Here is a 14,772-nt window from a genome sequence, read left to right on the forward strand (position 1 = left end):
GAATGCTCACAAGCCTGCGAGGCTGTACATGAAGATATAGAGCAATGCTTTACTATGAACGGTGACTTATCAAAAGCTAGTACTGTGAATTCATGGTATATTTCATCACATTAGTTATTACCTTATCAATGGGTGACATTAGTTTACAGAAAGTACAGCATAAACTCTGGGTAGCTTCATCATTTCCTATCACAAGTATCAGAAGTATTTTAATTCTGACTTGCCAGAAAAAGGAAACCTCTGTTTTCACAATTGGCATGCATAAGAACTATCAATAGGACATCCATAAAATCACATTACAGCTACAGAAGCCACTCTTAACAGTTTTGGCAGCACTACAAGACACCATGCTTCCTGAATATAGCTACTGCTCTGTGTCCCACATTCCCTGTGTTCCTATGGTATGCCCTGGTGTACTACCTTAGCAGGTTTAACATGGTTTGTCCAGAGACTCGTTTACATGTTTAATCTGAAGCCATTAGGAAATATCTTTTTTGTCCCAATCAGTGTCTCACATGGTTATGTTGGGAGGCAGCAGTGAATCCTGGTCTCTTGATTCCCAGCTTGCTTACATACAGCTTGCTTGGGTTTTGCCACAGCCTCTTCCCAGCTCTTTCCAAGTTAACTAAAAGATGTGTTTGGTTGCTCTGTGCCCACAAGACTGGAAATTTACAAGACTTTGCTAACGCAGTGGGTTGTAGAGCTTTTAAAAAAGAAAGGACAGATTTCAGGAGAGACTTGGCAGCACATCCTGCAACAATGAATTAATAAAAGCTTTACCTGAAAGGCAATAGTCATGTGAATCACCAGCAGACTCTGCAACTGCAGTCATCATGGAGAGATGCATCTACTAAAGCATTCTCCAGACTCTTACCATTCTTCTTTTGTAAAAGCTTACCCACAGCTCTTAGCTTCGAATGACATTTTATTTTGAACTTCGAGTTCACTCTGACATTTTACTTTTGTTCCATGCTCATGCACAGTTTTTATTTCCTTTTCTGTGGTTTCAACAACAACAACAAAAGCAGAACTAAATTAAAGGCTGCTGCAGCCTCTGTCATGTCACCTTCAGCAGAGGTGAACAAGACTCTCTAATGATTAGCAACATGCTGCCAGGCATCATTACTGTACCTTATGGGTTTGTGATTAATTAGCTTCCGTTCATCATTTGCATTTTCTACAGCTCCAGCCTCTTTCTATCCATAGCATCCATTTAACAATCTAACATAATTAAAAATTCAGGGGTTTCAAGTAATTTCAGGAAATACTGTAATTTAATGTAGATTAATGCAGGGACTGAATGAACCTTACAAACTGGCTATTGAGAAAGAAGTCATTATCTCAGCCTCACCCAAGCCAGCTTTAAGACTTACACACCAGCACTGTATCCATAAACTGCAGACTGCTAGATTCCATGTGTTTGTTGTTGGCAGTTTCTAGAAGTGCTGAGGTAAAAGTTTCCTGGACAGAGCCCCACACTCCAGGCACCCCATCTGCGTGCAGGCCTCCAAATTGCTTCAGCAGCAATTTCAGCCCTGTACAGCCCTGTGCAAACCTGAGATCACTACACTTCACACAGAACTGTTTAGGCTTGCACCTTCTAGTTTAGGGTTACATGTAGTTTACATCCAACTCAGAGGAAGAAATCCCTCCCAAATGAAGAGAGAGTTAGGGAAGAAGAAAAGTGTTTCCCAGAGGCTGACTGGGTTCACTGCTTAGATGGGTAAACTATACGGAGGGGACAGAAAATACTGTGTCATTTCATTTGCTTCTAAACAATCAAGCATCTCTATCATCTGCTCACTCTTTTATCAGCCACCTTGAAATGACAAAATATTTGTCCATTTTATTCAGTTTGTTAGAAGCATTCCCCTAGAAGCTTAAAAGAGACCAACCAGGCATAAGCTCTAGTGCCTGAAGCCAGTGAGAGTTTTGGCTCTGAATTTACTGAAGACAGGATTTAGTCCTTGCTTAGATTAATTTTTTTTCTCTTCCCAACAACCATTAGAGAGGGGAAAAACATAATCATATTCTGTTTACTCCAAAAGCATAAAATTTAGACTGACTGCAGCTGTAAATATAACTATACCCAAGCATTTTTTCCTCAGAGTAGTTCTTTTTCCCATTCCAGTTTGTGTATGAAACCAATCTGCATACGACTCTTATTTCAGTTTCAGAAAGGAAGGTTTCCTAATTAAAACAACATCTAAAAGACTGCAAGTCAAGGACCAACTCAGTGTAGGTGACTGACTAATAAGAAAAGCAGAACTCCACAAAAAGGTCTGATTATACTTCAACAGGTTTCAGATCTGCACTTGGGCAAAACCACTAAGTTTCCATTCAACAAGTGTCAGATAAAGTTCAACAAAGTTTGAAGCAGAAGGGAATTACATCATTTAGACACCTGGTTTAGCTGGCATCCATACCTGCTCAGTGCAGATAAACAAAAGGTTCAGATGCAAACTGTTTTCTCTAGAAAGCTCAAATCAGAGAGAGTGTCTGCTAAATGAAAGGTGGTGATTACTCAATATAGGAATTCTACATTTTCATTTAAATATATAACTGTAGAAAGGATAGATTGGAGATTAGCTTTTTTTTTTTCACAACAGCAAAACAGTTATGCTTTTTTACCCTTAAAAAGCAAGCAGCTATTCAAGGATATGTAAAGGGTGACCAAGGTACTTCCATTTTGTGCAGACTACATGACTGTTTCTAAGACTTAAAAAGCTATTAAGCAGATACCACTCTTCTTCCTGTCAGCAAATAATAATAATAAAAAAACTCAAACATTGCAGGTAGTAATGAGAGGCCTAAATGAAAGCATTTCCATTTTTTCTGGTGGAACAAAATTATATATTGTGCAGTGTTACATCAGAAATAAATTAGCTCCTCAATCAATATGGAACATCAAAGAGCAACAGGACTTTGGAGACACTGCAAGGAACTTTCTTAAGTTTTGGTTCATGGTCCCATTCAACATTTAGGAAGATCTCCTGGTCACCTTCACAAGGAGCAGAAGGACATGGAGAGGAAAAGCTGCAACAAAGACACTATTGAAATTGTCCCAGTATTTGTCTGTGTGGTATATACACACTGCATACACAGTTCTAACAGTGATAAATCCATCAGACATAAACACGTGTTCTTAACAACAAGTCATGAAGTAAAAACAGAACATCACATACTGCCTACCTACCTTATAGAATATCAGTAAAAGATCATCCAGGTTTCCATGCAAATCTCCTACAGGGAACAAAAACATTATTTTAATTTTTTTTTTTTTTTCTCACAGAAATGGAAAAAAATGTAATTTACAAACTAGAATTAGCTAACCCTAACAAGTTTTCTGCCATGTTTTCCTTGATAATTTGACTTGTATTAGGATTAGCTTCATCTTAAGGTACATGCTCAAGCTACTTGTGAAATCTGGCAATTAAAGAATTAAAGAGTATGCAGTTTTCTTGTATAAAGTTTTTTCTTTCCAGCTGGATCTGAAGATCAGACCAGGTGCATAGCCAAATGTTCACTCAGGGAAATGAGAGTAAGATGAACAAATATATTATAAATTTGAAAAACCCAAAAATGTCACTAAAAGACATACAGAAATATGATAGTCTTCTAAATACTAACAGGCTTAAATTTATGAAGTAGGCCACTAAATCCAGCACAACTGAACATCTGCCTGATTCAAGGCCAGATTTTGATTACTGCAGTCATACTGTCCATGCTTGTGTGCCTCACTGCTAGGAATGACAGGTTTGAGATGTTTACTTTGGAACAGGCAGTGTGATTTCACCCCAACACAAAGGATCACTGTGGCACAGCTCCCCTCTGCATGGGACTGAATTTCATGCTCAAAGAACCAACCTTCTCACTCCTGTGACTCACCACCACAAAGCCACACAATGGTTTCAAAACCTGTCTTGTGACAATATGCATTCACCACCAATGAGTAGGAAAGAACTGACAGTTTTACCTTCTCTCCTAGTTTTCTATTCCACTGTTTATTAATTATGAACCTGATGCAGTAATTTGAAGGAGTTCTTTGAGCTATGATAGATTTTCATCATGTACATGGATGCAAACAGTTCAGGTGCATATTTAATCTGCAGTATTAATTTGAAATTAAAATAAAATGGGGAAAGGGCTACCTTGTTATTTTAAGGAAATCAGAATTTTAGACCATTTTGGACCACTTATGTCTAAAAAATGGTCGTTCATCTTCTGCAGAGGATCATTCTGGTTCCAAAAGCTATTAGTTTCAATGGCAGGAAGGGGATGCCTTTAGGTGCACCTTACATGGTGCAAATGCAATACAAACATGAGGAGGTACATTTTGCTTAGTAAGACCATGCTGCGTAGTGAAGAAATATGAACTCTTGTTTCCTCGGTTTGGTGACAGGATTTTTTGGCTTGGTTATCAAAGTATTGGTTATTTAAAACCTCATTTAAACAAACCCTTTCCTGGCAATCGAAGTAGGTGTGTAATGACATCTTAAAAAACATTATTTGTTTTGCATCTGTCATAGCACCCTTCCTTTTACCACTTTATTCTTAACACATAATGCTACCTGTCAAGATTTAATGTCACCATTACTGTTCTGTTTTGCAGCTACTGCATTCTGTGGCAAATCAGCATACTATATCCCTTTCTCCATTATTTACAAAAGTGTAACAAAACAGATGGGCAATGAGCTCTCAGTTCTTTACCTTGTGACACATCACATCATTCCATGAGACTAATTTGTTGGTTGTAAAAAGGCTGATCTATCCTCTTGGGTCCCTTTAGAAATGAGGGTTTATTATAATTTCAATTTATTCCAGATAGCCAGCCTGTCAATGAAAGGTCTTGTTTGCCACCCCTATTAAGCCCTCATTAAAATCATTACTGAGTAAATTGTGATAGTAAAGTCTTTTTCTCAGTAAGTGGAGAAAGTGGTGAGACTTGCAGCCAGTAATTAAAACACTTGGTGGCATTTTAGAGATGGAAGTGCAGGAATATTTAAGCTAGACTGATAGCTGAATTAATTCTTACTCAATCAGAAGTGTATAATGAGAAAAGGAAAGATGAGGTGAGGGACTTTGTTAAAATATAGTGTGCCTCAGAAACCTTATTTTGTTTGTTTGTTTCAATCTATGCATTTGTGGATCAAAACAAAACAAAACAAAACCCAAAACCAAAACAAAACCACAAACAAACAAACAAACAAAACCAAAACACAAAAAAAACACCATCCCCCCAAACTTTGAGAACTTTCTTGCAATGGCAACTATGTCTGTATTATTACCCTACCACGTAAAATATCAAACCCTAGCCCAAAGTATCAAAGTTATCTTCTTTGGCACCTTACCACAGACAGTTATGTCCTTGTAGTAAGAAGTTGAAAGATGAGTGATATTTGGCATCTTCCTGAGAACTTTCCTAGTTTCATATAGTAGCTGCAGTACATAGCGGGCATGAAGCAGCTGTAACAAAAAAATCAGTGAAAAAAAAGAGACAGATTAGAAGTAACAACATGTCTGTCTGCTTTATTAATATCAGACACAAATTACCAAGAGTATTTATGCTCCAGGCCTCCAGACATGATTACAGCCTATATGGTTTAGTATAGGGAATTAGGAGTGCTCATAGCTTTGCACTTGCTTCCTGGTGAAAGGATACAGAGGTGTTAACTTGCTTTATGTATCTTCCCCTTTTATTTTATTCCCCTTCCCATCTACCAAACCAACTGAAAAAAACCTGAGGGCCATAAATTATATTTCAGCAAATTGCAAAAATAATGAGAGAGAAAATCCAGCAAGGGTTGCCTTGTTAAGAATTATCTTCCCATTCACTGTGAAGTAGTTATGACAACGCAACATTGAAGGTTCTAGTCTTCTCTGCTAATGCTTTTTCTGATAATTTTGTCAGTGATTTAATTCAAATGCTTTTAATTCAAACACAACTCTGTGGAAAATTGGTAGAGGAGACAGATGAGCAAGATTCATGTTTTTAAATAAAACAAAAAAGACCAGTTCCATATAAGCATTTAACAAAATGCCAACCATAGGAAGAGAAGAGAGAGATGACAGTAATGTGAAGTCTGAGTGGGCTCATTTATCATGTGCTTTATATTTTGCTATTTTAAGATCAGTCTTCACAGAAAATGATGGAAAAAAACCTCCCACTATTATTTAGTAAGTTAAAAAGCAAGATAGACCTTTATCCTTTATATACATTATGCTATTAAGTGCAAATAACCACAAGTTTAAACAAACCTGTGACATGTAATGACTCCCTGCTCCACCTTTATCTTCTAAGAGGTCAGCAGAGGGGCTTGTTCAGGAACACAGAGAACCAGCAACAGCCTTCTAAGGGCTCTGGCAAGCTTCAGTGATCTGTTATATCACTGTTTCATCATGCTAGAGATGCTTTATATTCACTTGAGTCTTTCACAGTGGAACAAGGTGATTAAAACTTGCCCCTCAGTTCTTCTACAAAGAATGGGGTGGAGGAAAGAAAGGGGGCCACACAAGGAGCACATTTAACCCATAAAATATGATCTTTAGTTTCTAGGTTAGCTTAGGACACCTTCCCTAGTCCTGCACCCTGACTGGCAACCTCTGTCGCACAGCTGCTAAGGGTTGATAGTCCTCGAAGAGGAGGTCCCTGCCCACTTCCCAGTGCTATCTCTGGTGGTCATGCAGCCAAACAATGAGTCAAATCTGGGAACTACTCTGCTTTTAATTCTGCTGCTAGCTTCCAGCCAGACTGGTTTCCCAAGACATGTATTTGTATGATCACGAGACCAGCAGGAAAGGATAACAGGATGGAAACAAAGGGAGAAATATCTCCTTGGGCACCCATTTAGCTTTACATTGAATTCACCTGACTGTGAAGCTACAACTTGACAGAGATGGAAAATAACTAAAAAGAAATCAAAACAGTTGCAACTTACCTGTTCATTCCTGAAAGCATGAAGAAGGGCACTGGCATCTTCAACCTTAAGAGGGAATGAGAGGCGTGGTCCTTTATAGGAGTCTGGAACATCAACATTCTCTTCAAATTCTTTTAAATACAAGCCTTCATCCACCACCTGAGAAACACCAGGGCTGGTAAAAATGTGAGAAACTGGAACAAGAGGGAAGAAAAAAAAAATGTAGAAGCTCCACCAGTCCCCCATAGGGTCATAACAGCATGAACAGAACTGGTTGAATGCAAGTGATGCTTTACTTGCCGGAGTATTACAGTGGCTAACTCCTGCTTCTATAGTGAAACAATTCCAACTCTCCCCTAATTGTTTCACAATATAATAACAAACAAACAAACAAAAAAAATTAAAAAAAAAAAAAAAAAAAAAAAATCAAAGCCAAACCAAATGAAAAAAAGGCAAAAACTCTGTCCCAGGTCAGGATGATAATATTTCGTGATGAACTTGTGGAACAAGCTACTCTCTCATAGATAATGAGAAACATGTTACAGACTTTCTTCTCCTTCCCTCACAAAGAAAGGAGATTGGAAAGTCAGAGGTGATCATTCAATAACCATAATCTGTTCAATATTACTCTTTTAATACAAGTTTTAAAAGATTCACTTTTATTTCCTACATAAATTTTTTAGACTAAATGCCAGCACTTCAGTGATTATTTAAAAAGTCATCAACAAAATTCTATTTATTCACAGTGGATTACAAAGCACTTATTTCTGACACAGCTATGAGACAATGCCAGCTTTTGGTTGGCTGCCATAAAACCACTGGATGAAACAAAAAAACCATAGTGGTAAAAGTAGAGCACAGCTTCTAATTTTCCTGAAACATGGAGAAAGCAGGAACATTGCTAATTGTTTCAATCTTTTTGACATACCCAGTGCAGCTGAGTGAACAGTACATTTCATTGTTTTCATCTTGTAGAGTGTCTTTATCATACAGTATACTAAAGAGAGAACCAGACCCTGAAGGACAGTGTTGTGGAAGCTGCTGTTTCAGAATTGCTCTTGGGAGATGATTGTTGTAAACACTTTTTTGCTGGGCTACAAGTAAGTTTTCTGTAACCTCGACTAGAAGCAACTGGACGTAAAAATGTATTATTTATTGCTGGAGGAATACTCACAGCTGTGACTCAAAACTCACAGCAGTCAAAACCACCATGTGGCATCATAAATTGTGAGATTCTTAAAGGTCAGCTTGGCTTTTTTTTTTTTTTTATTGGATAAAATCCATGTTAAATAAATAAATAGATAAAAATACACTTTTTTATCAGCTCTGGGTTACAAAAAAAATTTTTTAATCAGCTCTTCTGCTGTGAGCTCATTAGCTCATTCAGTATACAGCTATGTAAATGGATTAAGGTATCAAGTAGCAGCAAGGTGCTTAGGGTTCACTGTTTCCACCAAGTACAGTCTGATTTGCAGTCTTTGACCACGGTTACAGCTTTGTCTGTCCAGATGCCAGAACATCACCTGAAACTGTGGGTTCCCACACACTGATCAGCCAAGCACATCTGCACCAAGTCTTGTTCCAACTCTAGCAGCTGGTGTCTGGGTGGCATCTCCCTCTGCACCCTACTTCTGAAGAACTGGGTGTCTGCAGACCACAGAGCCAGGTCCTCAGACCACTCAAATTCCTCATCACTTGCTTGCTCTGGCCAGAAGCTCTCCCTGTCTTACATTACTACTTCAGAGTCAGTGGTCTTCTCAGCATTTCAAGCCAGGCAGACACCTGCCCATGCCTGATCCTACTCCTGCCCTCCCTTCCTGTATGCAGGAGGCTTCCCTTCCCTTTACCTCTGAACATGACTCTACCCTCCTGACAGCCTTGCTTCACTTTTGGAATATGCCCAGTCTGAGAAATCCAATCTCCCTCCCTGTAGGGCATATGTCTGCAAACACACTCCATTTTCCACTTCTGGATGAGTTGTCAAAAGCTAGTCATGGTCATGAGACTTAGAGTGCACTCACATCTCCTCAGGAGGTCTTTGCAGCTGTCAGAGGAGTCAGTAATGGAAACCTTAATGCAGCCTGGGGATTAGCAGGCTGGCTGGTGAGTATCCCAGCTAATCACAAGCCCCAGGCAGGACTATTCCTGTAGGATTCAGTATTCTTCTCATTTTACTCATCTTCTAGTCAAAACTGTCCAGGCTCTTTCAGTTCATATTTAAAGACAGGGACAAAAAAGAAAACTTTCAATGTTCCCAGTTGAAAGTACATCCCATGTTGTAAGGAAATACCCTCTGTCAAGTATCTGCATCTCTCTGCCAACTACAGAGAGCACAGAGAGCTGACACCAGAGGTCTAGACCAAGCTCATGAGTTAGGCTTTTGCCATTAGCAGATACCATACAATTACACTACAGGACAACAGCCACATTCCATGTTAGACATGAAACCTCAGAGCTACGTGGAGTCAGTTTGGCCACAGAAAACCCTGGGGACCTGTTTCTCCTGACCAAGACCACCTTGCCATGAGAGTTGTTCCAGGCAAGTCAAAGACACCAGTGCCAAGGATGTGTTCACTATCAGGATAACAGGGAATCAGCTACTGCTGGGGCTCCAAAACAAAGCTCTCCATTCTGCCACCAACCATGTGCCTTCAGACCAACCACTGGGTATATCTGCATCTTGGCTCCTGAGGAGTGCTCTTATTTGTGACAGATACTGATCACCAGCCATCAGGTCAAACATAGATGGACTCCAAGTCCGCTAAGAGGATGAAGATTTCTCTAACTCTTCAAATATTTATTACCTCATTTTGGTCCTGGTGCTGTAAGCCAAAACAGCTGTGACTTATTGCCCACAGCAAGAAGCACTCTATGCAAAAAGCCTTGGAAGGGTGTGAATGCTGTATGGGAGGCATCACGTGGAATGAAACTGCAAAAAGCAAGCACTATTTTTTGTTCCTTTTTGTAGAAAGCTCCAGGAGGTGTGCCTGGTGACTATGAGAGGCACAATCAGGGTTGCCTTGGATTCTCAGTCCTACCACTTTGCCCAGGACATGTTTACAGCCTTCTCACCCTTAATGTGCCCACAAAAGAGTAAGTGAATGGGTCATCATCTGCTGGGAAAGCAGTGTCCAGCCTTTTCTGACAAGAGATCTTTCAACTGAAAGGCTGAGTAGGTATGCAGATTTGGGGGCCTTAGGGAGGGAGAAAAATGCAATGTGGAAAATTTTTTATTTCCCACAAACCCTTGGATAATAGCCTTTATTAAGAAGCAGAACAAGATCAACAGACACACAGCTATGTAACATCCCAATCACAATTTAAATTGCACTGACATCTTAAGCAGAACGAGAGGATGAGAAAAGCTTCAGGGCACAACAGATAAACAATCACATTAAAAGCACTACTGAGTTAATGAGATGGTGGCTGATTTCTATCTTAGAAAAATATATTCTGAAAAAGTGCATTAAAAAGAGGAAAGTGACAAGATGAATAGTCAAGAGTGAGTGGTTTATAATGTGAGGAAAAACACAGATCACAAAATCTTCAGGTAGCTTTCTCACCACATACTGAGAACAGGCAACCTATTCTCTAGTAATAATACTAGATAATATCTTCTTGGAGAGGGCTTTCGAGACATATGCTATCACTCTAATTGAAGTGAGCACACACTGATGAAAAAAAAAGCCAGAGAATTGTGGGTTTTAGAAAATGCCTGGGAATAGCAAAGCCTATTTGAAGCCTCTCTGGTTTACACTCACCATGGCTTACATCTTAGGACCATGATTCAGCACAATTGGAAGCAGTTCAGTAAGATTCACACTGTTCAGCACTGATTTTGCTTCAATCAGTGGAGATAACACAGGTGCTGCAAAGGTCACTTAAAGAGATAAGGGATTGAGTGCTTTAAGTTAAGAACGCACACAGCCAGTAGTTGGACAAAGATAACCACAAACCACAAACTTGATATTCATATTATCAAAAAAAAACCACCTCAGCCCAAAGTCAGCTCATTTGCATAATTGGGCTGGGCCATCTGTCTATTAAACATGCAATTTACAGAATCTTTTGGGTTCTTTTTAGTTTCTGGGATTCATAACACAGGGTGTTAGGGGGAAATAACAAAACCAAGACAAAAATAAAGCCTTTGAGGCAGTTACAAAGCCTTTACTACTTCATTCCTAAGACATAAAAATATTAAATAAGCAGGACAAAGGGGACCATTAACTTTATCGTGCATTGCAGTCTTCCCTGTATCTGCAACACCAAGACACAGGTCACCTGCCCAGTGGTTCTGAGGGGCAGCCCACAACACCCTCTGCCCCTTCCTGGGCACAGGTGGGGCCTGGATCTCCCCATGCCCTCAAAGAGCCCATGGGTGTAGCAGTATGCTCAGTATCCAGCCACTTATGGAACCCTGGCAAGTCACCTGAGGCACCTCACTCACCTTTGTTCCTTCTGTCATTAAACATTCTTAATAAAGTTGCATGAATCATATCCATAATGAGCAGCTGTGAAATTCCCTTTAATATTGTAATGAAAGCACTTTTTTTTCAAATCTCAGACCTAGCGCTACTATCTTCCTTCCCACTTGGGGAAAAGCTGAACTGAGGTGCACTATCAGCACATAAAAGTAGTTTAAGTGAACGGTTTCTGATTTTCTTTGAGTTTGCCAATTCCATCCCATTAAGTTAAATGACTAAAGCAGGGTTTTTTGCAGAATACAGTGGTAATAAAAAAAATTAAAGGAAACGCTACTGTATCATCTGCCTTGGCATTGGAGCAAGGCTCAAACACAATTTCTCTTTCTGCAGGGCACAGAGAGCATTAGGCACTCTAAAGTATTTAAGAGAGAAACACTTGCCATTTCTAATGGTTGTCATTAAAACACTCAAGCACTTACTGTTCTAATAGTGGGTTTATCCTGCTATCAAAGTGTCTTGTGCAGATTTTAATTGGAATAACCGGTGGCTGGACCAGATGAAAGAGAAAGGATATTCTCTTGTAATACAGTAAGAAGGGGGCAGCCTCCTTTTTAACTCTGCTGGGATTAGATGTATTCTCAATTTGTTCAGGGAAGTCATAGAGGTTTTTTTCTGGACTTAGAAGGTCACTTTCAATCTGTCCTTCTGTTGAGCTTGACCTCAAGAGTAAGTTTTGTCTAAGGATCTCAAAATACTTCAAAGATGCAAATTTATTCTTTGAATAACTGAGATTTAATTGAGATGGTTTCTAAAGACTTTTTTCCAGCAGTTTAAATATATTTCATTTTTAATAATTCACATGCTGATACACGTTTTGCAGAGAAACCTAGAACAAATTATATTACAAAGCAGTCCAGAACTACTTCAGAAAAAAAAAAGAAAAGCAAAACAAAGAGCAACCTCTTTGGAGGCAACCTCTTTGAATACACCTACCCTAAACCAACTAGACACATTCTTTTTGGAAAATTACATCTTACAGTTTAAGACAACATGCACAGAAAGCTAGTAAGACTGGACTACCATGAGAACAGCTTAAGGGCAGTAACATATAAGAAAGTACTCTGAGCACCTCTGACTATTCTCATAAGGACAAGAGGTATCTCTCCTGTCTTACATCTTGACTCCCTGAGTAGAACACTTACAGGATGAAATTCTCATTCAGATATATGAGAAACTAGACCTCAGCCCCAGCAAGTACCACAGGCTAGGTTGTAAACATCACATTGAAAATTCACCTTCTTCACATCAGAGTTCTCAAGCAGATTCTCCATATTGATTTGATTTTTATCCTTACCTGAATCAGGATGAGCACATTGATCCAGCATGAATGTAAAAAACTTGGATAGCTGAGTACAGAAAAAAAGACACACTGATCAGTTTAAGAGACACAAAAGCATTAATATTCTCTTTCCTTACTAAATTACTAGCAATTTCCCTTTCCCATTTAGGAGGATCTTAGACAATAAGTATGTTCCCATGGCAGCAGCCTGTAATAACCACACAACTGGTATCATGCTACAAAAAACGTCTTCCTCCTTTCCTTCTATGCTATGAATTTGTATGTGTTCATAAGGTGTCAGCTTGCTAAGTTTCAGGGCTGTATCAATGCTGCTGATGGTTTTTGATGTAATCCATCTTGCCCATCATCCAGACTGTTTACTTAGACTTCCTCTGAAGTACATAGAAAGACACTGCTACAATGCACGGAACTGACTTTAGACACTGACATTTCTGTTGCACGTATCTTGCCTCACAGGCATGGTTAAAATCAACCATAGTGGGATGGCATGCAGTCCTCAGCTAATAAGGCTGTTCTACAGGAACCTCTAACCTAGATGAGTTTGTACAGGCAGAATGGTGTCCTGCTTCTTTGTAGTTGTTACATATACATATATGTGTGTGTGTGTGTGTGTATGTAACACACAGCTATACAGAAATCAATTCGTTCATGTGCTTATTACACAAGACAGAGCCTTGCAGGTAGAAATAACCACATGCTCATTTTGTTTGTGCAACTTCAGCCCTCTGAGGATAACACAACTGCTTGTCCAGGAAGAACTGAAGATTACAAACCTGTAGCTGATCTTGCTCATCAGCATATTCAATTGACTTAAAGATACTCAGAGAATAGCGGCGCCTCATCTCTAGCCGGGCCACCGTAAGCCGATACCAGTTCTGGATCAGAATAGCAGCTCTGATAACTGTCAAAACAGAAAGCAAGGGAGCACACGTGGATGCAGTGTAATATACAATGAAAACATATATGCTTTCTTTGCAGAATCTTGCTCAGATGAAGTTTACCAAGAAGAAAAATGTCTGGTGACACAAAGAGGTACTGGGGTGGGCACTGCCCTGTGGAGAGAGCTCCTCAAACCTGTGTCAAGCAGCTAGGGATAAGTGAACAGTGGCCATCAGTAAGAACTCTGCATGAGGAGAGGAGCTCCTGAAGCTGATGCCCAACTTGGATGTCCTCCCCCCATGCAGCCAACCTCTCCTCTGATACCCAAAGGGCAGCAGCTCTCAGGAGCCAGGGTGTGAGATGTGGGTGTCTGCAGCTCTGCCAGGAGGAAGATGAGGATAGGCAGGCCATGTTCTCAGCATCACAGGTGATCACTGCATCTTGGACAGACTTGAAGGAAGAGAGAAAGCAGAAAGCTGAAATAACCGGGAGATATACCAGAACCACAGGAGATATACCAGGATATACTAGAAATAACCAGGGGAGAAGCAGGTGAGCTCAGCAATAACTTCTGCTGTTTCAAAGAGCTATGAACCTCTAGTGCTTTAAGGATGCTTATCCAGAAAGATCAATTGACTTTGGGAAAAGCATTCCACAGTCACTTGTTAACTGTTTTTTTTTAAGATCAGCTAGAGAGGAATAAATGCATGTTTTATGTACTTAGGGCATATGTAAGTATGGATTTATCATCCAGAGGAGGATACCACTTACTATATGAAATTGGAAAAAAAAACAGAGTCACAGAATGGTTTGGGTTGGAAAGGACCTTAAAGATCATCTCGTTCCCATGTCCTATCACTACATGCCCTTGTAAAATATCCCTCTTCAAATGCAGCTATTCCCTGAAGATCTAGGAGCTGAAATAATGGCAAATTCAAATCTATTCAATTGTGGTCAGAAAAAGACTCTGTATGAACATGCTTAACCCTACAGAACACTAACATGGGCAGTCAAGGGGCAATATATGCATCACTGCAGAACCCAGTGGTACTGGATCCTACGCCTGTCCCAATGCAACCACATTGCCACCACCATATTCTTGCCTGGCAACAAAAGACTGAGTCAGGTAGGAGGCTGCTCTCAAGACATGTCACATTCACTCACTCAAAGCTGAACGTAAGTCATTTCTTTA

General features: G+C 39.7%; 1 protein-coding gene across 1 annotated transcript in view; it reads right to left on the reverse strand.

Moving 5' to 3' along the window:
- PPEF1 (protein phosphatase with EF-hand domain 1) overlaps positions 1 to 14,772 on the reverse strand; it is a 30,703-nt gene that overhangs the window by 13,354 nt on the left and 2,577 nt on the right. The window contains exons 2-6 of the mRNA XM_008505961.2: positions 13,475 to 13,602; positions 12,696 to 12,747; positions 6,939 to 7,111; positions 5,352 to 5,466; positions 3,197 to 3,243 (exon numbers count right to left, since the gene is read on the reverse strand). Of these exons, the coding sequence (XP_008504183.2) occupies positions 3,197 to 3,243; positions 5,352 to 5,466; positions 6,939 to 7,111; positions 12,696 to 12,747; positions 13,475 to 13,602 (515 nt within the window). The remainder of the gene's footprint in view (positions 1 to 3,196; positions 3,244 to 5,351; positions 5,467 to 6,938; positions 7,112 to 12,695; positions 12,748 to 13,474; positions 13,603 to 14,772) is intronic.

This window comes from Calypte anna, chromosome 1 (genome assembly GCF_003957555.1).
Source record: "Calypte anna isolate BGI_N300 chromosome 1, bCalAnn1_v1.p, whole genome shotgun sequence".
Lineage (NCBI taxonomy): Eukaryota > Metazoa > Chordata > Aves > Apodiformes > Trochilidae > Calypte > Calypte anna.